At 42.9% G+C, this 25,731-nt stretch overlaps 2 protein-coding genes across 2 annotated transcripts; both read left to right on the top strand.

The window, feature by feature from the left end:
* The first annotated feature begins 5,489 nt into the window (after positions 1-5,489).
* Positions 5,490-10,618, top strand: LOC145902623 (uncharacterized). Its single transcript, XM_082990664.1, has 8 exons — positions 5,490-5,597; positions 6,743-6,885; positions 7,148-7,262; positions 7,930-8,069; positions 8,178-8,307; positions 8,392-8,479; positions 8,795-9,012; positions 9,219-10,618. The coding sequence occupies exons 1-8, from the start codon at positions 5,540-5,542 to the stop codon at positions 9,926-9,928; spliced, it is 1,602 nt and encodes a 533-aa protein (XP_082846790.1). The 5' UTR covers positions 5,490-5,539; the 3' UTR covers positions 9,929-10,618.
* A 541-nt stretch (positions 10,619-11,159) lies between these two features.
* Positions 11,160-24,901, top strand: LOC145901553 (uncharacterized). The gene is made up of 35 exons (XM_082989280.1): positions 11,160-11,244; positions 13,231-13,372; positions 14,492-14,532; positions 14,603-14,742; positions 15,522-15,676; positions 16,046-16,196; positions 16,268-16,400; positions 16,563-16,607; positions 16,665-16,791; positions 17,021-17,238; positions 17,464-17,648; positions 17,787-17,879; positions 18,700-19,122; positions 19,274-19,327; positions 19,401-19,454; positions 19,531-19,584; positions 19,698-19,805; positions 19,920-19,973; positions 20,036-20,089; positions 20,151-20,204; positions 20,348-20,392; positions 20,455-20,508; positions 20,871-20,924; positions 20,983-21,036; positions 21,130-21,201; positions 21,291-21,326; positions 21,448-21,492; positions 21,758-21,790; positions 21,972-22,118; positions 22,178-22,245; positions 22,465-22,649; positions 22,708-22,785; positions 23,003-23,175; positions 23,340-23,493; positions 24,846-24,901. Exons 1-35 carry the CDS (start codon positions 11,160-11,162, stop codon positions 24,899-24,901), a joined length of 3,624 nt encoding a protein of 1,207 aa, XP_082845406.1.
* The last annotated feature ends 830 nt before the right edge of the window (positions 24,902-25,731 follow it).

The raw sequence follows: 25,731 nt of genomic DNA, 5'->3' as shown, positions 1-25,731 counted from the left end.
TAAACATACAACAACTTTGTTTATTAAGGAAGATCCGAATCGCGACTTTCCATTCACGACTCAAACAAAGTCGAAACATGTTTTCAAAGAAAAGATGGAGATGCGACAAAACATTTCACTGCGTTCAATTGCTAGATAAGGTAATTCAAGATTTAATATAGATGAAAGCTTGCAGGTATGGCTTAATGATACGTGGAAACGCAATCCAATACGTGCTGTGCTTGAAGGAAAATCAAACCAGTCACTCAAACCAGTTAAAATTTTTCCAGAACTTGTACACGAACCAAATACACTTACCCTCACGATTGAAAAACAAATTCACGATGACGTAAAGTTTAACCCTATAGAAGGGTCGCGAGAGGACAACGTGCTGTACTCGCCTGCAGAACAGGTCTTGCGATGTGTGGGTAAAATGCATTCGTCCACGCCGCATCGGTGAGCGCCAAGCAGAACCTGTCGCGAAGTGACACTGGCTGCAGAGTGCATGATGGTGCAAGGAGGTGAGATGCAGTCTCAAGCGGTTGGGCACGATTTTAAGATTAACAACCGCGCCGTCTGGGTGCGGCCAGTGCATGGTTAACACAAGCCATGATCACGGCCGTAAACATGGGTACCACGTTTCGCTCAAGCGGATGGCACACTCGAAGAGGCGTACGAGCATTACGAAGGTGTTGCAGGAAACGACCGCGCGAGAAGCCTGAAGCAGCTGCGTGAGGTCTAATTTGACCGTTTCTTGCGACAAGCACAACAAGCGGTGACGTCGGACGTTTTTCGACAAACTGCTGGTTATCTTCAGCTTGAAGAAAACACTCTTGCTGTGCGTGGAAAACGGCGGTGACTGTATTATATGTGGTGCCTTCCTTTGCCGTCCAAACTGCCATTAATAATATTATCAGCTGCTATGTATGCCGATCAGTGGTTCACAACCAGCACAACTATAGAAATATTCTGTTTATGGAAAGCAATTAGTTTCATGTCATGTGAAAAAATCACGTGCGTGCAGCGTGCACAGGCCGCACAACACACCGATACGTGATGTACAGTTCTTGAGCCCAGAGCCTTATCAAAGTTCAACGTAAACCGCAGGTACAGCACTTTCGCACGTAATGTATATACACGAGTGGGTTGCAGTCGAACTCTTGTTTTTGACGGTTAGGCTTCCGTCGAATTAACGACATTTTTTTAATACATCCAGCTATTGGGCTATTTTCGAAAACCACTGACGAATCATACGAGAATTCACCCGGCAATGTCCTGCTATCTACTTTGCAAAGTATGTTGAATAGTGTTGTATTCTAAACATAATAGCCACGAAACAATGCGGTAAGGCCACGAAGGAGAAAATGTGGAAAAGACGCAGCATGTCCAACCTTGTATGCAAGGTAATAAAGTTTTTTCGTTACTTGTCAATAGTAAGCAACTACAAGATCAACAGCAAACGTACAGCGTTCCACAAAAGAAATTGTGTTCGCGGCCAAGGCGCGTATTGCTTGCAGAAGTCTGCCTTCACTGCGGCAAATAACCCAATGCGAGAAAACAACAACTTCCCGAGCCACAACTCCCCAAGATTTAAATCACCGTGCAAGAATTCGCCGACAAGACCGAAAAGGCGGACGGCACGCTCCCAGATTTTTATCGTGAGATTAGACGGCAAGCGCCAATAAGGCCGTCTATATACAAGATACGCTACACTTTTATACGTTACTGTTCAGCTTGTTGGCGGACACAAGGTCCAGGCGCATTTGGCAAGCTCCACGGCGAATTCTGGATATTTTCGCTGCCCGATGATGAGTATGATGCGTTTGATGCCTTATCTCCGATCCGCTGTACAGTGGTACAAGCTCAAAGCCATGTAGAATTCCCCCGACCATTGTGCCATATTTAGAAAATAAGTCGGTTTCAAGGCTTGTCTGTCAGCGGAATGAAGGTATGCAGGTACGTGTCCCTAAAAGGCATTAAGATTGCATTGTGCTCATGGGTGCCAAGAACGGTGTGCAAATGTTCCCACAAACAATAGACGAGGTCTTGTCTTGGTCGGAAATTTCAAGATACGAAGAAACAGACACCGTGCTGCCCACACATTTCCAATGCCAGAAGAGTTTTACACCTACTTTGTGGTACAAATGCCAGACGAAAGAAGCACCTGTTCGAGTACTTGGTGGGAAGTGTTGAAGAATAATGAAACGGAGTCATTCTTTATGAGTGTTCAGAAACGTTATGCTGTTTTTAGTGATTGCCCTTAAAAACGACTCCTATATTTGAAATGCATTTCAAAAAGCACCTTTGATAAATCAAGCAGACTGGATTAGTGGTTAAAGGAATCCGTAGTGTGGAGGTCGTCTATATAAAGATCTTGTTATTGTCCCGGTGGAACGTGACAAGCAGGCAATGACGTCGTTCCTTCTGACGAAAATGTTTAATTTGCGCTTCGAGGCAAATTCCCTTCATTGTCCGAATAATATTAGCTAGAGGCCAAAGGAAACTGCCAATGCTTGCACCGATTGGTGACGTTCGGAGTGGTAGAGCCGTTAGAGATATCGCACATTTTAATCTACGCTCAATCACAAATTGCGATGAAAAATACGTTTCCTATTAGGAAAATTTCATTGTTTGTGAATCCAATTGCTAATCCCATGGATTTGTGTGGTTACGGAGTCCTAAATTTAACCTGAAATTTTATATGTCTGGCAGAGTGACAAACAAATGTTAGTTTCCACGGCAGAATATGCTTGCTTATCAAATTGGATAATTTTTGGGCAATATTGAACCACAGACCCTTAAATTTTTGTTTGAACTGTTTTATATGCAGACAAGTATGGCTTGGCCATCACCAAGACGAATCTCACAATTGACACATCGTTTTAATTCAAGGGTTCCTAATAAAAAGGTTATAAAATCAAATTTTATGTGCATTGAAGTCATAAACTGGAAAGTCTTTAAACTCCGGGTCGCGAACATATTCCGCCCTATTGGATGTCAACATATTAAATTCCGGTGTCTAACTAAGCTTCTGGATCGTTAAATAGGCAAAAACAATGTTCATTGTCACCTTTGCTTGTATATCTTACGCAGGCTTTGTAAATGCTAACGAGGTTTCGTATGATGATATATTACTGTCCCAAATAAAAAATGTTTGTTTATACGCTGCTGCACTCCTTATAAGTTTAAAATATAAGTACGTATTTTAGCAAACATGAATTCAATTTTGGAATTCATTAGGTCATAAAAATCACCTTAGTTATCACACAGGTTTTCTTTCGTATATAGGATCAACGAGCTACTTAATACATGTGTACGACCCATTTGACATAAGCACAGATAATTCTATTTAGTTTCAAGCTCAAGGCGATCTTCTACCATCGGGTAACTGTGTAGAAATAGATCTGCAACCGCCCGTGGCATTTCTAAACACTTCGCTACAGTTACTTTCTTCTACATACGTTGCGTATTGACTGTTTACGGGTAGGAAAATTTTTGCAAGTTTGCGCGAATGAGAAAGTTACCAAAACACGGGTGAAGCAAGTTGATTTACGAGCGCCCAGCTTTGTATACGAGGGCGTCATGACAACCGGACGCGGGCTTCAATGCCAACGTCCTATAAGATCAACATATAAACTAATAAGGTATTGAACGGAAATAGACATCTCCATCGTTCGTCTTAGGGAGTGTTCGTGTGGTAGACAGGGTCTTGATAGTTGATCACTTTCTTGTAATACGTTATGGCATATTGAAGCAGACTAAACAATAGGCGAGGCTGAGGGACTCGATAGAGATGAGACTGGGACAGGTCGGCTTTGGAAAGTATTATTTTCAGTGTATATCCGCCTAAAAGAACCAGGCCTGTGTCACACCACGGTAGCATTGTGGTTACTACATCGGAGAAACGCCCGTATACACCCGGGTTATGTTTCTTTCGACAATCAACAGAAACGTGAAACACGTATACGTTGTTCCCTGACATGACGAAACGCGTCTTGAAATGTAATGTGGAAGTTATTGATTCATCAACTATATTTAGAACCGGCGTATTACATTTTTCCATCATGATAATCATCATTATTATCATCAGAGACAATTTCTCATGTTGTCGTGCAAGTTCTTTATCCATTGCGCCTTGTAAAATTATTAACGATGCAAAAGGAAAGTAGGCTAAATATAAAGCGAAACACGGTTTTTAATGCCATATCCGTTAGGGTTTTGTTGTGAGTGAAGAAACAGGCTCTCATTTCGTCCTTAAAAGAACTAACGATTGGTAAAATCCAGCGTCACATCACTACCGTTTCGTGCCAGAGCCTGGAAAATACGATCACTGCTCACGAGCAATGAGTGGATATGACGCGAGCAAAGCATGCAGGACAGAGTAATGTAACGGCCCATGCGTTACTTGGCAACCTACCAAGCACGACCACCTTTCCTCACGCTATGGTAATTGGACAATGCTTACGTGTGATTTACGCACTGGAGGTGGCTGATGCGCCAAATCCTGTTGTCACGCGGGTACGAAGCGGATTTAAATTGAGATTGAGGGCAAACAGGAATTTTGGAATTTTAAATTATGCCGCATTATATAAAGCACATGGGGAATTCGCGCCTAAATGTTAATACATATTAGTGATACCACAGATTTCGTGCCGATCGTTAGAATATAACGTAACAGATTCCCACCACACTTTGCATACGGCGGTAAACATTACGCAACATTATGGCTAACTGCTCCACCAAAGCAATAATATGTGTGACAACATTGCAAAATGCACCGGTGCATTACGTAACCAAAAATAATATTAATATAGTTTCGGGACAAACATGCTATAGACGCATGGTTTCGGTTTCGGGGTGTCTAAAGCGTAATTTTCGAAACCAGTGAGGAATTCGTGTCATGCAATGCCCACTCATATGCATGTAGAAAGCAGGAAGTTCACGTAACACGTTTCGAAACTGTTTTTAAAATAGAAAAAGGGAATGATCGAACAAAGTGGATAATATTTAACAGGGTATGGTGATATGTTTATCGCGGCGGATCGTGAGAAAAGCGGTCAACAACAGTTGCAAAGAGTCTTTCCTTATTTGTCGAGCAAATATTCACAGAGTACGTGAAGGATTTCGCATGCCACAGACCCTGGCAAGAACAGTGCAGTACACACGGTTTGCATGCTATAAGTATAGATAACATCCGGCGCGCTGCTGAAGGTCTCCCGTCCTACAGCCAGGCAGCGAGCAAAGCAAGGCAGCGCCTCGGGCCATAGGCCGCTTTTCAGGAGGAAAAAGGCACGGACGCGAAGGGGACTCGTTTGACATCATCACATGTTTGCGGAGGTAGATATAAGCGCGGAATTGTGCTTCTTGGATCAGACAGGCATCGGAGCTTGTATTGTAATTGGAGCAGAGCGGCGCAGTTGTACAAGATTTTTGAAGAATATACTTTTACTATTTGCCAAGGAATGCACTTCTTGCAGAGCAACGTTTTACTAACTTCAATGTGTTTTTTTAGACAAAATATAAGTAATTATAAAGCGAAAGTTGTTTACGTCTACATACAATGGAACGATCAATTACCGTCTCAATTCTGCTATTGGCTTTCGCCCATACGCTAACAGGTGAGTTTTGTTTTCCTTTTACAACTTTTTCTAAAAAGCAAAAACATTGCTGGGAAAACAACTGCCGTCGATTTTTTTTCCTAATTCGCGAAAAATCTTACGAGCCGGTTAAATCCTGCTCTGTGAGAGATGGGAAATTCGGAGAACATCGCGTGCTACCGCCCAAGTGCTTCCTGCGAGGAGTCAAAGGCGCGACACGTGTAATTATTACAGCTTACGGCGGCGCGGTCGCTTAGTAGCGAAGTGGCTCAGCCGGTGTGAGACAACGAAGTGATGGAACGCAAATGCCTGTCGAGTTTTAAAACGACGAATCTGTGTCAGATTATATTTAGAAACTCAGCGTCGTCCACTTGTTCCACGAGAAGTGCAAAGGCCTGTTAAAAACTGAAACCCCGCAATTGCCAACCTTCTCTTTGGGCACGGGATGGTTTGCTGATTACAAAAAGGCTTGACTTTCGTCACATACGCAAACTCGCAGTTAGGGGCAGGGCAATATTAAAACTATCGCTATTGCGAAAAAACAATTTAAACCAGTCTGTTATTGCTATTGCACATTACGAATTAGACTTCTTCCTGGAGAACTATAGGTGAAGAATTGCGGCTTTATTGCATCATTCTTGTGCAACAGCGGGAATGATGCCAACGCATGTTTTGGGATAAATCGTCGTGCTTCACTTCGGGTGATAACTCTGCGTCAATGCTGTTAGATTGCATTCACGCTGGGTTTTTTTGCCCCATGAACATGTTGTGTTAATCGGTGGCTACTTTGGTCGATTCTAATTGAGCACTGGTCTGTCCCATTCTCACAGAGGAAGATTACATTTGGGCGGTAATGGAAGTCGCAAATGCCCACAATGCGATATTAATAGCGCGGCTCTTGAGCGTTCTAAATGCACAGACAGTACATGGGGTTTAGATGGGCAATGCAAGCATAGACACAGCAGAGGCTAATTGCGTCCAACCATTAGTAACTAAAACTAACAACCTGAACATTTGGACTCGTTGCCAATTAACAAAAGCAGTTACAAAACTCCCACAATTGTGACTAACGATGGTGGTAAAATTGAAAGTGTTGGAGTTAAATACGTATTTGGATTAAATGAACCTAACGCAAAACTTTAAAACATCAACTTGTTTCTTCGCAGGAGCTCCGACCCAGACGGCAACCTCGCGTACCCCCTGCCGTGACCGACACCGCCAAGTGCGTTCAGAAATCGCGGAATATAGCAAGATTGTCAGCGAGCCCGACTACATACCGGAATGCGACGGCAGTGGGCGATTCTGGATGGTAAGTGGAGAGGTCAACCCGTGTAATCCTTAAAGATTGAAACGCTTTAAAACCTGACGCACGCGACAGCCGATTCAGCGGAGCTGCCGGGCTTTTGTGGTCGGTTTTACATTACGGAGGCCGGTGCTTTCCGAAGCGGATTTTGGATTAAACTCGACTGCCTCAGTTGTCTCTCGCTTAGCTTTAAGTTTGACTCACATAAGTGTGGAAATCACGCATTCCAGGTGTTTGGTGCATTTAAAATAAATTGTATTACTTTCAGCCCTCGCAGTGCTCCAGTCAAGACCTCGGTTTCTGCTTCTGTGTGGTCCCTGAAACTGGTGAAATTAAAGAGAGTACAGTCTCCCATTTCCACTCAAGAGAATCCATCGAATGTGGTAAGTTAAACAGCTATTTTATCAAGACAACTTTTACTTTTGTATTTCATTTCCATTACAAAGTGACAATACTAAAAGAATAACAGCTAAACTTTAATTGCTTTTATTTTGCATTTCATACTAGCAGTGCTTGCTTGCTTGCTTTTGCATGAACTTTATCATTCGGTGAGCTGACGACGACTCGGCACGAAACCAACCGGTGGCGCAACAAACAGGCGTTAATCACTTCTCCTGGCTTGCGTTTACCAATCGATCGACCACTACATTAAGCATGCACCCGCTGCACGATAAGTTACCCATCTTTTGCACGGCGTGTGGCCGGTTAATGGTTTCACCGCCCGGTTTACCGGTTGTGTGGTAATGGTGGCGGCCAAGATGTCTCAATTACCGGAAGAATTAAACTTTTTACCCCATCAAGCTGTGTGTTCAACTCCGCCGGTCTGATGCATGCTTTGGCTCATCCCCTCATAGCAGTTTGCATTTTTCGACACTAACAACTGCACTTGATCACTAACCGTCGCTTTTTACAACGCACAATGCTCGCATCTCCATTGAAACGCTGTAATGTGTCATATAATATGATAAATTGCACGTGATAAATGCGATAGGGTGCCGCGTACGTCCGCAGTTTACCGAATGTTAACGATTTCTCCTGTCTTACGCGAAGTTACCACAGCTCCATCAAATGAGACTCGCCTTTGTCAACAACGCCGCAACGAATACTTGGAGTTCAGAAGCCGACACGGCGATATTGTGGGCAACATTTTGTACTACTACCCAGACTGCAATGAAGATGGATCTTTCAAGGTACGGTATTGAGGCAATACGCAACTTTTGCGACTGATATCCCACTTTTGGTTACATAAAGATTAGTGGAATGCTTTTTTGGGTCCAACGAAGGTGTTGTTTTCACAGGGGTTGCAACGCGACAGCGTAAGCTTTTTCTGTGTGGACACCGAACTTGGTACAAAAATCCCTGGATCAGAGGAAATAAGCCGGTCTCGCCTCTTGGCCGAGTTCGTGTGCCAAGCCTACTCTGAACAATGTAAGTTACACTTAGCGATAGGGATTTTGCACACGTACCGTGCCACCAATCCTTCAGGGAATGACCTATTCCTTGTCGTGACAGGGAAGAACTACTTGGATTGGCTTAAAAGGGCCCGAAACGTGTCCGAGGACCATGAAGATCATGAAGAAGTGAACGCCACCTCATGCAAGTACGTATTGCAGCTTGTCACGATGGCTGCAGGTTATAAGCATATTTGGATCGGACGAACTTTGCCCGCTTATTGGTAATCACGCAGCAGCAAAACCTTACAAAAGGTTGATGATGAAAATCCATGTAGCTTTCGGTTAAATTGGTTAAACTACTTGAAAATAAGTCCTAAAAAAGGAGAAGTTTTGCTAAGACCCAAAATTCTTGAAAGGTTGTATCTAAAACCAAGGCACCATAACACGCGACTTTACCACCTTAACAGCACCTGCAACCCAGCAGTGCCAGATTTATTACCTGTTACCTTATTGCAACACAGACCGGGTTTCGAATTCGTGGAGTGCGGTTGCGCGAGCGTTTGCCAGCCCGGCAACAACATGGAAGAGATGGAAGTGAGTTGCGACACCTGCGCACCGGTCTGCACTTGCCCTCAGGGTTATTATGAACTGAACGGAAGCTGCATCTCAGGAGAGGAATGCTTGGAAGCTGAAGACCAGCCCGAGCAGCACAGAGTTCTCGACATCTACGGCGCTATCTGTAAGTCGACGACCAACTTAAAACCATCAAATCGATCAATGTCAACGCGTTCTTTTTATCCATAATTATTATTGCGAGTGGTGATTAATAAAGGAAACAACGCCTGGGCTGCAAAGCCTGTAAACCTAATGATCTCGATCAAAAATTGCGTTGTCTCGTACTAGAATATAGAATTTGCGCAGTATTTATGTTTTCCTTGCATGCAGGGCGCGAATACAATGCCGATCATCCCCACTCGGTCATAGAGGACTATCGCAAGGGAACTAACCTAAACGAAAACGGGGAAACAAGCGAATACAGTCCGTTTCGCGGAACCCAACAACCTCCCATTGTAGAAGAAGAAGAAGAGGAAGTAATTGAACAACCAGAAGGGGAAGAAACCACGACATTATATCCCATTGAAGAGATATACCCCGAAGAAGAAGAGGAGGAAGAAGAAGAAGAATGGGATGAGGGAAATGCGATGACCACCATGACAAACGAAGTGGAGGACGTTATTTACAATGGCGAGACAGAGGAAGATCCAAGCGAAACTCCTTTGACCAGCACAACCACCATGGACGACTATTACACGATGGAGGAGGAGTCAGATTTTGATGACGGTTCGGAAGAGCTACAGAGCACCCCGGAGAGCAACCTAATATTTCAGATCCTCCAGGGAGTAGTGATGCAACAAAAGATGACCGACAGATTGCGGCAAGTGGTGAATGGGATGTCATCCACGCTAGCGAACGTCCAGGAGCAGATTCAATCAGTTCTTGGTGACGAAGCAGATTTGACAACCATCACGGATGATGTCAATACCACAACAAAAGTCGCGACCAAACCGACCACTGAGAGTGTGGAGCGAATGGAGGCCGAGTTTGAGGACATTTCCTCGCCGCTCAAGAAGTCCGGAGCGCCCGCAACATCGTAGACTTTTGATGCGAGGGCTCGTGTGCTTCGCTATACATAATCGCTCGATTCAGGGAAATGCCGCCTCTGCGCGGGGATCAACGCGGAGGCGGCGGGCACCACCTAGTGGCGTTGGACTTTACGTAGTGCACTGTGAGGTGTTGTGACGTCATTGTTGCGACAACACGTTACTTTTTTGCGACGGCGTGTAGCTGTGTATGTATTGGTAAAAAATTTATTGTTAGAGATCGTATATTTGTTTTGTCTGGATTACACACTTGTTGCGGTGCGTGCGATTTTCGCGTTTTGTGAGTTAAAGTTGGTCTGCGATGCACTTGGAATTGCGCTCAATTGAACACAAATCCGCGTTTCTTATTTGAACTTGAAGCTTGGTGTTTTATCAACATTTGATAAAATGAAAATATTACCTTGCGATTTCATCAGTTAGCAGAAGACAACGTGTCGCCGGTTTTGAAACAGCACAAACTGATCAGAACCGGCGAACCGCAAGCTGCTGTACATCAACGCGCGCAGTTGCTTTGTGTTGGGTAGAAACTTGTAAAGCATTGCATTCCACAGCTTCATTTTGGGGTTATTCTTACTTGTTTATGTTCGTTTGTTTCCTACTTCCGCAAAGTGCAGGTGTTTGTTGTGATTTTTTGCCGTTTTGCGTCTTTTGTCTCTTTCCAATAAAGTTACGTGGAAACGAACTGGAAAATGTTGTGGAAAATCTTAAGTAGTACACACGAATCAGTCTTTTGCACAGCAGATAATAATTATCTGGCAAAGTATAGTAAAGACGTTTGGCAATGCATCCCAAAACTGCAGGATTTTTGTGACAATTCTGTATCAATCGCATTTCAGAGAGTGTTAGGGACAGAGCGGCGCAACAATAAACATGGTACAGTTAAAACACATTTAATCGAATCCGATAGTTGACACAAGAGTCACGTCGCGACATGAAAGCTTTTGCGCCAAATGTCTAATGGTATTCGTTTAATACAAAGCTCCAAAATAGGGAAGGCACCAACCGATTGATGAAGGCGTCTTAACGGTCAAGTGCTAATGGCCTCATTAATTCAAGGTAGGTATTTGGGCACGAGGGTTTGGTAGCAGGCATTCTCATTACGAATTGTCGGCTGAATGACATGCAGTTAAACCTGATATAAAGGGTGTTCCAAATACCTATATGGTTTAAGTATACGAGGTGATTGTGAAGCAAAAATAGAGTTTGGAATTAAAGGCATTGCAAGATGTTTAAACGAGGAAAGAATTGCGGAAGATACATAGTCCTGTTAATAGCTTGTATTTTTGTCTCTTCCAGTGCTTATGTCACAGGTAAGAAATGTCTAATTAAAACTTTAGGCATGTTTGGATGGAAAATAATACCTTTATTGATATAAACATCTTGAACGACAAAAAATCAGTAATTAGTCTTTAATTTGACGCAAGGTATGTAAATCCTTAATTAACAATGTTTATCGGAACTCGTCTTGCGAAATACCCTCACACAGTGCTTGTGTTGCAACACACAAAAACCGTGTTTGTGTAAGATCACAACACAATTGAAATTGAGTTAGAAAGCAACAATGATGAATCCAAAATCTGATAAACCCTATGGAATGGGAGATGAATTACGATGCTGTTTGCGTTTTTTTTGTGTGGCAAAACGTCATTTTTTTTTACGTTTTATTATGTAACGCGTCCTGCAATACACATGGACATGGATCTCTGCAGGTGTCAGCGCATAGCGCTTCTCTTAGTCTGTGTTATCTGTAAAGTCGACGCTCGGCGCGATAAATGTTAGGACTGTTTCGGATACAAACAAAGTGCACAGCACCGCACGCGTTGAATCAGATAGCGAAAGCTGACAGAGATTTTCAAACGCAAGTCGATGTTATTCATCTCCGCCCAACGCAAAGTGCAAAAAACGAACGACCAAACACGGAAACTCCAGCGGGTATCGGTGACCTTTAGGGGCTAAAATAGCTGGCCTATCAGCGCCACACATTCGCTTTAAATCATCAGAAAAATAAATGGAATGCCTTTCAAAGCATATTCTAAATTTCTGTGGTTTAAGAAAGATAGGATTATTGATATATTGAAGCACCAGAACTTTTTACATGTACAGTTGCATAATTTCGGTTTGTCTGCAGCAAAATTTCCCTCCAGTACAATTTCCGCATTTTACTGCACGTGGAAATTGAGCTACGGTATGTCACAAACACTTTAAACCGTCACGTTGTTGGGCTGCCGGCAGCACAAAAACAGTTTGACAAGTAATAACGCACGCGAAGTATCATTTATACAACACAACTATGTTTTGCGGTCGCACGGAAGTTGTTCGCAACCGTAATCAAAGAGGTTCATGCAAGTGCGAACAAACCATAATTAAATTGCATGACATTCTTAGCTAAGTTGGATGTCCAAGATCATTTGCCTGTTTTTGAGACCGAAGAGATTATACACGGTGGTGCGACGGAATGCAAATAGAATTAAAAAAAGCGAATGCGATTTTTATGTAGATTTGTTGGAAGCGTTTACAGTAGACAACGACAGCAATCTCGTGGCCAGTTTAAGTCCATTTAAGGTCTTGGAAAAATTTTCTCGTCAGATATCATTTGAATTGAAAAATCTTGATGATTTGCTGTGCTGGTCCGCGAAGGATCGTCGTCAATCGTAAAGTCAAAAATAGAAAATGAGCCACTTAACATGGTGTAAAAACTGCGGAATCAACTCCAATTCCTAAAGAAAGGTCCTCATTTGGGAATGCCTTTAGGAAAGTATCTGCATTTACGAGATATTTAGGTCTTGCGCGCTCACGTCGTTAAGCATATGCATATGCCACACGCAATCGTCCAAACACTTAACCGCAATTCGCAATCAGAAACGTGTATGCCACTGCGCTGTACCCGCGGCTCTCGTGCGTCGCGTGCGAAATAGAGTGATCATAACAAACGATTACAAATGCAAACTTGCGCCAGCCGAAAACAAACGGATTCGTTTGACCGTAATGGCAATTTCGGAAAGTTTGTAATCAGAGGTTACGATATCTAGCGGCGTTTGCTGTCGTTTCAACCGGATTTAAACACCGCAGTTTGCGATTACACGCGTGCAGGATGTTAGGATCCAACGGTAATTTTTAACAAGAATCCAAATTTGCTGAGTTGCATAATGAAACGCCCATAGTCGTTTCTACTGCAACAGTTTACACATCAGCCCTTGTTGGGTAAAAACAAAAACGCCCACAACAAAGAAAAGCTGCAAAGCGAAAAGCAAATCGCAACGTCCAAATTAAATTTAAATGCATCTTTGCATTTGCAGAGGAATTTGCGAATCTCCTGCAGTCAGGACATGCCTCGAGGAAATCATCACCGACCTTTGCTACCAACAACAGACTGCGTGGAAGTTACAAACCGGATCAAACCGGTTTGCGAAATCTCGATGAAATCACGGCGCAAAACAGGTACTTCATAGCTCAGCTGTATGGTGGTCTTTAAGTAACGCTACAATGACGAATAAAATAATGTTGAATGGTTCCAGAGAAAATGTCAAGAATGACAATAAAAATCAACCTGGGCATGCAGGTCGGTGATCGACGGATCTGCCTTTTTGCAAATCAAAGTTCACCGAAATCTTATGTAGAAAAAGGACAATCTAAACTCGATATACGTCTTGCGGTAGTCAATATGCGAATATTTGAACAACCTGTCGAACTTACAAGATGACTATGCAAACATTTTACATCTAGAGCTATTCACTACATGAGTCATTCAAAATAATGCGACCATTTTAAAAAACGTTTCTGTGAATGCCCAAGAACTCTGTGTAAAACGTTCACCAATACAAAAAGAAACGTTTGGTTATGGATTGAAACCTGGAGATGCAACAATTCCTTCTTAGAAACAAGACTTGTTTGTGCGACACAAATATTTATGCAGTGATTGTGTTTATGCGAGGCTTGTGCTTACGAACCCGCAAACAACGCATTTCGTGGACGCCGGTGCTTTTGCCTAAGTTCGAACGCGTTGACTAATAGGAGGATTATTGAACAGAATGACGCAGCTACATTGCCGGCGGTAGAAACCAAATCGCATATGTAGGTCGGTAGAAATTCTTACGCAACCGCGGTACCGGCTTATACACACGTACCTACGGTAGATTACCGCACCCTCTGCGGTGATTGGCTTAAATAAGAGCATGTGACACCACGTAACACGTCACAAAATGGTTCTTGAAAGCCAGGGCACACATTGCACGAATACTTTCGAAAACAGTAGTTGGAATTTTTTCGTGCGCTGACAACAAAAACACTTCCGCCGAGTGGTCAGACTGAAATCACGTGGTTTAGCGTGGCGTGCCTTGCATACAAGCTTGATTGTGCCTCTGCGTGAATTCGGAAGTGTAAAGCGACCCACTATCAAAAATAAACGCGCAATGAGTTCCCTTGTTGTAAAAATCATTTTAATTTAATAGAACAAAATGCTTGCTTTCTCTCATCGTTACAAGACATAATAACATTTTTTATTACTGATAGTCTCATTCTGCACATTTTTAAACAATTTAGTGATACTAATATTTTCAGGTCGCGCACAAGTGAAGCAAGAGAAGGGCCAAGATTCGAAGGTGAGACATAACCCCATGATTCGCAGAAGAAATTCATCGAAAAAAATATCTAAAAATTTTTTTCACACAGGGATTTGTCGAAACCAGAAACTGGACGTGGTTTTCTTGCTGGACGGAAGTAGAACGGTTACGTTGCAAAATTTCCAAAATATTCTCAGCTTCGTCAGTCAGTTGACCGGAAGGTTGGACGTGGGTGCCGATAAAACCAGAGTACGGGTTATTTTTAGTGCTTTCGGTTTCCCAATTTAGGTTCAGCCAAAGGGTTTCGGGGGAAATTGGGTTTTCCCGATTGAAAGGATTGCCTCGCCAAGTTACTTTCAGATGATGCGTACTTTTCATCATGAAATGCTTGAGAAAGAAAGCAAGCAAATGACTGGTTTTCTTTTTTAATGGAAGCACATTATTAGAGGGCAACTGCGTGAATACGCATGTCAGCCATTTGCCAAGTACAAAAGTGATAATGGCCATTTACAAATTAATATATTTTGTGAACACAAAATAAACAACTACGGCAGGGGTTGGCAACTTTTTGTTATACGCGCACACTAAAATGTGTTTTTTACGTTTTTTTGACCATACCGGTATTCGAACCCAGATTATTCTTGTCACGAATCCCGATAAGATTTTCTTCTTAGTACATGGTCGGAACTAAATATGTCGACCTTTTCTTAGTAACCACAGTGTCGCTTCGGCACCTTAAGGGGTAAATTCACATAATTCACGCGATGCAATTGTTAACCATACACCCCGATGCAACACAATCCAAACTACGAATGGCAAAGCTTTGTAGTATGGACGCATAAATCACTGAGCAAACCATCAAAAATCGACCACCGATTTAAGGAGATGTTAACTATTCACATAAATACCACTTGTGAAGTTTCATATGATTGCCATTCCGAAATTTTTCATACTTTCAATCAGTAACCCCACTGTAACCCACTGTAATATGCCATTGCAATACCAAGTATAAAAATTTCTACGTTTAGGTGGGATTGGTGCAATACAGCAGCTGCATCAGGCCACACATCTTTCTCAATCAACACTACGACGTGAAACAACTCCAGAGCGCCATCATGCAGATCAAATACGAAGGCAAAGGAACCTCCACTGGTCGCGCTCTTAAGTTCGTTGCGAGGAGAATGTAAGTTTGGCGGGCCATTAGAAACATCAGTCAATGCACCCGACCAATAAAACGAAAAAAAAAACGGAATTCGTGGCCTGGGTTCGAATCCCGATGAGACCAACAAAATTTCCACCTAAGCTTGGTAAATGTAAACAAACACAAATCAAAGAAAAGGCAACAGCGTGCACCTATGACAAGTTCTGCTAATAAGCGTTGCTCGCTTAAATGCAAGTATGTATTCCAAAAACAACAACTGGGATTCATCAGTCTATATCACTAAACTAAGCAGTTTAGCACTTGAGGGCAAAAAGTAAAAACCCATGCAGTTATTATAGGAAAAATTTGCTCATTTTGCGAGTTTGCAATCCCGCTGGTATTTTGAAACAGGTTTTGCAAAAAGAAGGGAGCCAGGGATTTGAAGACGGGAGTCCGGAGGATAATGATCCTCATCACTGATGGGAAGTGGTCAACGCGGGACGAAGTGCGGGATGGAATCCGAGAGCTGGAGAATCTACACGTTGAGAGATACGCAATTGGGGTAAGGTCACGGAATACATGCAGTAGAATCCCACAAAGTTAGGGCAAACCAAACTATGTCATCATCGTCAGATTGGGAGAAGCCTGCGGAGCGTCAACCTGGGGTCGTTGACTTCGAAGCCCAAATCTCCCCACTCCCAGTACATACATCACTTTAAAGAACTCTCTACAGTGGGCGATGGAATTGTGGAAGATATTTGTACAGGCACGTGCTTGTTTATGAACTTTGTCCTCAACGCAAAATGTGATGGTCGAAAGTTAATAACACTAATTCTGACAATAAACGTACTCGCCCATAGCGATGAAAACATTTAAAAGGTTTTATTTAAGACGTTTCGGCAAAAACTAACACCAACTTTACTGACAGATAAATCGTGTAAAAATGCTAACGTCGAAGTGGAAGGAGTTTCAGGTAACAATCTATCTTAAAAACAAACAAGGACGTGAAATTAAACACACATGTTGCCAGGTTTCGACTTATTGAAATCCTTGGAATTGAAACAACAAATTGGTGTCTCAGTAACCGCCGGAAGCATGAAAAGCATTGAAGCGTTTGAAATCGGACCCCAAGCAGCTCTACAAATCTTCCCCGCCAGGTATACAAATACCTTGATTGCAGATTTGGTCTAACTGTTCGGTTGCAACAACAAGGAAAAACTAAAATTCTAAAGGACATTTTTACAATCTGCTTAGTAGCACAATTCGAAATGTCAGCCCATTTTTTAATTCAACAGTTAGACCTTCATGCCACTTGTAGTATGCACACAGCTGTTGACAGGTAGATAGAACGCCAACTAAATTTAACTAAATTTTTCTGTATACCAGTTTACTGTTTTCCAACAATCTTCCACTCCATTTTGCCATCACTGCGACGTTTCAAATGAAAGAACTGACACCAGGTGAAAACTGGTCTGTTGTGGAATTTCGTCGGTCGTCTGGTGATGCGCTTGTGGCGCTACGCGTCATCGGCTCGGAAAGAACGAAGCAAGTTCACTTTGTGGCCCAAGATGACAAAAAGCAACAGCAAATATACAACTTTAAAGGTAGGCATTACTCAAGTCTGCTCTAGCCTATAGGCTACGTATACGTATGGAATTTTTTTAAAAGGCGAAACTGCGTACAAAGTCCCGCGTTGCCAATAAGATCACTTTTACAGCAAGTTATTTGTTAAAATGCCTCATATATAAAACAAACAATTAGCAGTTTGCCTTAGATAGCACTGTCTAACACATCTTCCAAAACCTTTAAAAATTTAAAATGATTTCCAGGTGTGGACAAACTATTCCAGAGTGGATTTCACAAAGTTTCTGCATACGTCACTCCCACCCGCGTCACTCTGACCATTGACTGTACCGTAATCGGTCACGTGACACTCAAACACCCCGCCATTCTATCGACTTCCGAAGGTCCGATCGTAATTGCGAAAAATATAAGGAGTGACAGCAGTGTTGTGGTAAGCTTGATAGATAACTCAGCCTTAAACTGTGACACATTCTTTTTTAAAACACAGCATGGGAATATGATGGACACAATGTTGACACCACAATTTCGACAAATAAGTGTACGTAACTCTACTGCCTTATTTTTTTAGGTTGACTTGCAAGAGCTCGTTATTTGGTGCAACGTCACATTCGAAGACAGATCCGAACAACTTTCCAATTGCTGCCATCTACCACATCACCAGGTGATTTATTAATACTACCAACTTATCCGAATAGAACTTACAGTCAAGTGAATTAGTGCAAAAATTTTGAAAGACAATTTAGGCCAAATTTACCAGCTGCTTATATCCGATGCCTTAATACAATAAATAACATACGTTGCGCCCACATTGATGCTTGCACAGGTTTCTTGGAAATGTTTGGTATTAATTATTATGAAAGCTAAACGCAGCGTTGTAGTTTTAGCATTATTCTTATGAAAAGCTATCCTAGCATAGCAACGTAGGACCACAACAAACACCACAGCATAATGCCGAGAGCCACACAGGCGCGCACTTGGCGACAGGCGGAAGGGGTTGACCCTGAATGACCCGCGACAAAATTTTCGCAACTGTTCGTTGGTTTTGGCACCAAGCCCACGGTCATCGAGATCATAAAACACATACATGAGATTGGCATTAACCGGAGCGTATAAGAGGGTCTGCGACGAAGATCACGGCACCAGTGTGTTCGACAGGCACACAACGCTAACTTCAATGTTGTTTCAGTAGTGGAGAGTTTGATGAATAAGAAAGACGGTTTTTAGGTTCGCCGGGTAAGGCAGCAGCATTGGTTGCTGTCATGCGATAATAAAGTGGTAATGTTTTAATGTGTTTAGACAGTGCAGTTTGAATAGTTCTAGGCAAATTGATTAATTGTACGCAATCAAGACAATGCCACTTTACGGTGCGGCCATGTTGCTGCTGCTGTTTTGCTTTGGCGTAAGTACAATTTTGGCACAAAAAAAAAGTTTTATTCATAGGTATAGCATACATCTATTTAAACCGTTCCAATCATTTGCAGTGCTTGGCCAGCGCTTCTCACCACATTCCATCGCAAGGTGGCGGCAGCGAGTCACGAAGACAGACTGCGTCTCGGCTAATCCCAAACAAACGACGTCATTTTAGTGCCAACCCGGCAGTTAGTCGCCCAAATCCGGTGGTGCAGGCGTTTCAATCGTCCCGAAGAGGTGACAGCCGCAATCACGTTTCAGAACCAACAATTTTCGAACAACGGCGAACACCCAGTCGCGGGGTGGCGCCAGAGAGAAATCCTCCGGGGCATGCGAGACCAGACGAAGCAGCGCCGGGAAGAAAAGGAAATATTCCCGTCAATGTTGTCCCAATTCCCAGTCCGACAAGGTCAACAGTGCAAAGCAATCAGGAAGCGGTTAATTGTCAGTATTTACCCGGCCCACCTGGGCCTCCAGGATTCCGGGGTCCGAAGGTATGTTAAACATACTGGATAATTGGTTTTCCAAATGAAATCTACGGTTCGACAACCAGCCTGAAATAACGAATTTGAGAAAAACATCGACAAATCCAGCAAGTTTTGTGAGACCTTAAGACATGGCTTATGCTTCTGTTTGTCTTTGCAGGGTCACCATGGCGACACTGGGCCGGACGGAAAGATGGGCCCCCCAGGCAGACCGGTACGATTTGTTGCGCTATGTTTTGAATGAATCAAAGCGTTGGCATGGTAACTTAGGCTTAACATACATTTAGGGAATTCATGGGTTACCGGGAGCAAATGGACCAAGAGGTATGCAAGGCGACAGGGTAAGTAAAAAAAACTGCACTTACGTTTACCTGCCAAGTTTACCGAGTAACGATTTAATGCAAAATGCGCTTATAGGGAGAGCCGGGACCTCAAGGTTACAGGGGCTACAAAGGAGCGCAAGGTGGTAAGGTAAGATATAGATAGAATGAATTTTGGTTGCCAAATTACGGAGTAACGATAGTTGATGTTTTCACATTCAAACGTGGTGGGTTCAGTAAGTTAAGGGCAAACTTCTGTAACAGGGCGACGTCGGCCCGACTGGGCCAAAGGGTGTGGACGGCATGGTTGGACCAGCAGGACAACCTGGTCAGCCTGGATCAAACGGAAGACAGGGAGCACCCGGATCAAAGGTAAGCACAAATTGATATGAAATAGATGCATAGACACAGCTTGAAGTAAATTTACCCTGTTGCCTGTTTGAGCTTAAGACACAGAAGTAAAGGTTGCTGCTTGTATCTTTTTAGGGCCCAAAAGGTGCCAAAGGAACCGGCGGTGTTGAAGGGCTAGCAGGAAACGCGGTCAGTACATTTAATGTTGTCTTGTCATGGCAATGTCATTTCCAATTTTGCTTGTATGTTAGGGAAGGCCTGGAATCAACGGTAAACCAGGGGAGTCCGGACAGAAAGGACCACCGGTATGTTGTTCGAGTTACTCAATAAGGGTGACTAGTTATTCTGACTGTTATTGCATTGTAGGGACTGACTGGGCTTCGCGGGCCAAAAGGAAACAATGGGCACCCAGGAGCACAAGTAAGACGAGTTGTTCGTATTCAAAATTATAAAGAATTCTGGAATCACTTACAAACAAAGCAAATTCACGTCATTGCTTTGTGTTTGCCTATGTACAATTTTGTAACCAGCAATAAATATGAACTTGGCTGTTTGATTCTCAGGGGTTTACCGGGCGTATTGGCGAAACTGGACACCCCGGAGAACAGGTTGGTCAGTCACGGGCAAACTAGAAATACAGTGTAAAAAGCTTGTTTTCTTACTTAAACAGGGTTTGCCCGGTCTACGCGGTAAACAGGGTGCAAAGGGTGAGGCGGGAGAAGCGGTAAGCAAGCATAACTTCCTAGGTGTTACGTTTGTAAAGCAAACTCAGTTATTTTGAGAATAAAGAGACTGGCCTATTGTCAACATAGTCATATTTCATGCAAAAAACGTTTCGGCAAGCACTTATGTCATCATCAGTGTAAATGACGCGGTTGGTGAAGCTCCAGGATTGCAAAGAGCTAGCCTGACTGACGTCATAGATAAGGGTCGCGCTAAAGGGGGGAAATGCGCAGTAAACGACACAGAAATATAACAATGTTGACAATAGTATGGGCCAGTCTCTTCATTTTCAGAATTATGAGCAAATCTGTTAATAGTGCTCCTAAACTCAGTTATATCATGCTAATGTTCATAAACATGCAGGGCAGTAAAGGAGGCGTCGGTTTACCTGGCGAAAGGGGCAAGAGGGGAAGACAGGTAGGTTAAAGCGGTTAAACTTTCTAACTTCAAGCCTAAATCTCCTCCACGTGAATAGGGGGAAGACGGGCCGCAGGGGGACCAGGGACCACGTGGAGATCAAGGGGCCCCAGTAAGTGAACTTGTACCGCTAAGTGTCGCTAGACGGTTGCTTGGTTTCACCGAAAAAAGGAGTTAGTCACGTGACAATTTTACTCAAATTTAGGGCGATAAGGGATCAAGAGGTTTCCAGGGACGACCTGGAAGGCCTGGTACAAGTGGTTACGTCGGACCAAAGGTAGGTTGCGTGTTGATATAAGAGGGTATACCGTATACGGCATCCAGAGTTTCTGGCGTGATAATGACACGACTCTTCCATATGTTCAGGGACACAAAGGTGAAGGAGGCCCCGTCGGAAAAAAGGTATGTACAAAAATGATGGAAAAAATAAAGCGAATCCATCTTAAGTGGATTATAACACGACAAGTGTTTGGATTAAACGTAACAAACGCCAATCACACTAATTCAAAATCCCATGGCACAGGGAAGCACTGGAAAAGAAGGCCCACAGGGAACGCCGGGAGACAAGGTAAGTCGACGAAAATAAACCTGACGGAAAGCACCACAATATCTATTGTCGCGCTCTCGTCTACGAATCTAGTGCAGAAAGACGAGAAAAAATCGTGCACTTGGCCATGTATATAGACTTTAACCACATTTCGACGTTTTTACGAGCACGAAAATCGGCACGAATCCGGAAAATATTTAACTGATGAATCATGACCTTTGGTAGTATGATGTAGGACGACAAAGCGAATTTCCGCCTAATCCCTAATGTTTGATTTATTGTGCAGGGCGTGAAAGGCGAACGTGGACCAACTGGAGATGTAAGTGACATTTTGCTCGTGACTTATTCTCGCAGACCAACAACTTAAACCACGCCAATGTAAAACTCCAGCAACCACAGCTAATAAATGAAAATTTTTGACAAAATAAAAACATACGATTTTGTAAAGTGCAGCATCCTCTACCTTAAAACTCGTTTTGTAAGTTACATTTGTGTTTTAGGTTGGTCCAAAAGGTGACGAAGGCGTGAGAGGTCCTGTGGGCCCACATGGTTTATCGGGAGAGAAAGGGGTAAAGGGCGACAGGGGCTTTATGGGTCCAAGTGGCGACATTGGCGGTGTAGGGCAGATCGGCCTGCCAGGACCAAGGGCGAGTAACTTTGACGTTCAAAACCACCAGACAAATGCTATTGATTCGTTTTAATTTAGGGACCACCACGAAGCCTAAAAGAGGTCGAAAATTTGGTTATGAAAGCTCTCGGCGAAATGTTACCAACGTAAGTTCCTGTGGACTTGTTGTAAAAATATTACTGTGTTTTCGTATAGGCATTTGTCAACAGGCCCGACAAAAGGCGGGTCAAAAGCCCGTGCAGTGGTGTCCATGAATATCATTTAGGGATTTGCCAGTTTCCACCTGAAATTTCATGTGTTTTAAAAAATCTTCTTACCACTATTTTCTTTCCTTGTTACATACTTCCTGCTGTTTGTTTTGAAAGGTATTTAACGGCGATAAGGCACCAGTGTCAGAGGTGTATCCCACCTAAGTCTTTGAACGGAAAACCAGGACCCCCGGGTGAAAAGGGGTCCAGGGGCAATTCAGGTTTCGCGGGTAGAAAAGGGGAACCGGGCCCAGTTGGGCAGACCGGAATCCAGGGAACGCGCGGAGCAAGAGGCTTGCAAGGTACCGCAGTTTGGGGAGAAACAACAGGATGCCATTATACGCAAAAATATGTTTTCAGGGCCGCGAGGGAATAAGGGTGAAACTGGAGAACGTGGAGATTCGATTCCGGGTGCCACAGGGCCTCCGGGGATGCCAGGTACGCTTAAACTCAGGACTTCGTAAATCTGTTTTTTAACAGACCTTTATATAACAACGCAGTTAATTTATACGCAAGTATTGTTGTTTGCACAATATCACGGAACGATTGAAGTAAACAGGTTCAGCCAAAACAAACTTTCATCAGTAATTGAAGTTCTACATATTTGCATGAAAACTTTTCCTGAGAGGTAAATACCTGATACCACATATAACAGGCACAAAAGGCAACGCTGGAAAAAGTGTTCGAGGAAAGAACGGACGACGGGGCAGTCAAGGAATCGTGGGACCGCGTGGAAATCCAGGAAGGCGGGGAAACCCAGGACACAGGGGTGTTTGTGACGCAACAGAGTGTCTTTCGCAACCCGGATATGTGCCGTCACCCCTTGGGGTAAACGCTAAACTTTTGAAATACAAGTATAAACATGCCTGTTTAACATTCAACTAAAACCGAAAGCTTGTATTAATTCCATTGAAGGGAATGTACGCCTTTAATTATCGCTTATGATTCACAGACATGTGTCGATGTCATAAAGAATTATTTTGCTTGCGCAGTTTTATCCAGACAACACAAAGGGCCCTCGGCCCGGGGATCGACCAGATGACCTTGGGAGACCGTTCCCGCCCGATTTCAAGGGCAATTCAGCGCAAGTACCGGGAGAACAAGTTCGCCTTAATATCTCGCCTGGGGTGTTACAGCGTTTGAAAGGTACAAGATAACATCTGAAAGATAGTCATTACCTTTATCGTAATGGATTGGCCAATATGATAACAACGTGTTGGATTAAGAGCTTTTAGAATGAGAATATGTATCCAAAAGATAGTTTCGTACGACTGATAGTTTGAGTTGAGTGTCAGGACAAAAACGAGCCACTTGGCGCACGCGCGCAGTCATTTGCTGGAAACAACCAGCATTTCTTTAGCCTTTGGTTTATAGATGAAGCTATTCCGTGGTTTCCCAATCGCCGTTTATTGCAGATTGTGCATTGGCCCATCCGGTGGGTGACTTTTAAGGGTAGGATAATGATTAAATGTTGCGATGGGCTATAATTGTTAAGAGACACGCTTTTTTGCAAACCGTCTGGCAATGCAACACCATTTCCTATAACCAGTTAACTGCAGAAAGATCAGCAGCTGGGTTAATGAACAAAATGCGTGACGACATTTTCTGTTCCGTGACCTTTGAAAAACATGTAAATCTTACGACGAACTACGTACAGCCCAGCACGCAGATGGTCCATTTCCGAAACATTCATTTTCGGCTTTCATTTACAATTGTTGCCCCGCGGAACAACTTTCTGTCACGAACGCGCGTCGCTTTTGCTTTCCTTTGTGTGTTTTAAATCAGTTTACCCAGCTATTTCAACGCAGTATTCTGTTTTCATTCACACAATGTTAAACATTCTGCTGCATATGCTGTGGGCAGCATAAAAGAAAAACGAATTTGCACTAAAATGTTTCACGTTTTGCATTTCCGAGTAGAGTATTTCTAATAGAATTCACATATAGGAAACTTTAGTTAAGTTCAGTGCACAAGCACAACAATAATGACTAAATATCAACTAGAAGTTACTGTGCCCGCTAATGGTTTGTTGTGAAAGTACCACACGCTATATTTATGTAAAGAAGAGTTCTGAATGGCATGACAAAGCAATTCTTTTCTAATTAACTTGACACGGTCTATTATCTTCATGTTCCAATTAAGGTCAAACCAAGTATCCTTTTCATACATTTCTGATGGACAATAAATTATCTTCAAGGCATTAAAAAGTAATTTTACAAAACTAATTACAACATTATACCAAAGCGTAAAAGACCCGAAAGACAGAGTATTGTATCGAGTCCAACAAACCTCGAAACTTAGCAAAACGCATTCAAAACTATTGAAAGCAACCACATCATACATACGAACAACATACATTAACACGTTTTCTGCGCTCTGTCAAAGCTTTTGCCGAAAACGTCAGAATCAATAAATAAAACATATCTATGTTTTCTGCACTATAAGCTAGCATTTTTGTGATCAGAATTATAACCACATCAAATTTGCACTTTCCTTAGGTCCAAACAGACAAGAGGTCTACAATCTTGATCAAGGTTTCGGTCAAAGAGGATGATGAAAAGGTATGAACATCTACATGAAGCATAATCACCCCGCGGTTTCCGAACAAGTATTTGCTCCTGTTGGAACTTCGAAGTAAATATAGCTTGCGTCGCCGCATCTATATTTCGCTTATGTACTGATATGGATATCTCACCGTTGTTTTCATGTTTGGTGATATTTTATGCTCAAACTTGAACAAAGTGGCTGCTTGGAATGGTGTTAGGTTACTTCGCGAAGCAAATCTCGTGTTTTTATGTTTTAGTTTGCATTTGTGTTTGTTTGTGAATAGATTTTTCAACAATGTGGTTGCGTATATCTTGTAATAGTTGACGTCACGGAGAGGGTTAGATGAGTAGGTATACCAAAAGTCGAGTCACCTAGAAACCATACTTCAAAAATCACAGCAGCCCAGATTGCAAAAGTCATCCTGCTGTGATTTCGCAACAAGTAGAAATAATACACAAGAGGAAGCAAAATAGCGACACAATTAAAGGATTTAGCGATGACGGTCAGTCGTTACGAAGTACTTGGGTTGCGAAAATCCGATCAAAAACACAAAGAGGTGAAAAGCTCTTAATGATCAAGCAGCCATGAATGTGGCGAGATTCCGACTCCTGAACCATAGGCAGAGGAAAGGCTCCGTAACTTAAGCAATAGAGGTCGGCGACACTGACGTTTCTATTGGCGGCCAAAGCAACATTTGCCCTCGAGCGACATGTCTTTGTACGACACAGCGCTGCGGCTAAACGCTATTTTTATACCGATTCATGCGCTCGCAGTTTATCCTGCGTCACCGCTGAGGCAAATATAGGAACCGGAATATCGTAGCTCATTTGACAAAAG

This window comes from Ascidia mentula, chromosome 5 (genome assembly GCF_947561715.1).
Source record: "Ascidia mentula chromosome 5, kaAscMent1.1, whole genome shotgun sequence".
Lineage (NCBI taxonomy): Eukaryota > Metazoa > Chordata > Ascidiacea > Phlebobranchia > Ascidiidae > Ascidia > Ascidia mentula.
The sequence above is the reverse complement of the archived record's forward strand: the minus strand, read 5'-3'. Positions and strand labels throughout refer to the sequence as shown.

What these genes read in the sequence shown, in the direction of transcription:
- LOC145902623 (XM_082990664.1), top strand. Translation starts at nt 5,540, where the DNA reads ATGGAACGATCAATTACCGTCTCAATTCTGCTATTGGCTTTCGCCCAT. An exon ending in ATGAAGATGGATCTTTCAAG is followed by an intron (nt 8,070 to 8,177) that starts GTACGGTATTGA and finishes TTGTTTTCACAG; the next exon opens with GGGTTGCAACGCGACAGCGT. An exon ending in GTGAACGCCACCTCATGCAA is followed by an intron (nt 8,480 to 8,794) that starts GTACGTATTGCA and finishes ATTGCAACACAG; the next exon opens with ACCGGGTTTCGAATTCGTGG.
- LOC145901553 (XM_082989280.1), top strand. Translation starts at nt 11,160, where the DNA reads ATGTTTAAACGAGGAAAGAATTGCGGAAGATACATAGTCCTGTTAATA. An exon ending in TTCCAGTGCTTATGTCACAG is followed by an intron (nt 11,245 to 13,230) that starts GTAAGAAATGTC and finishes TTGCATTTGCAG; the next exon opens with AGGAATTTGCGAATCTCCTG. An exon ending in GGAGTGACAGCAGTGTTGTG is followed by an intron (nt 17,649 to 17,786) that starts GTAAGCTTGATA and finishes TTATTTTTTTAG; the next exon opens with GTTGACTTGCAAGAGCTCGT.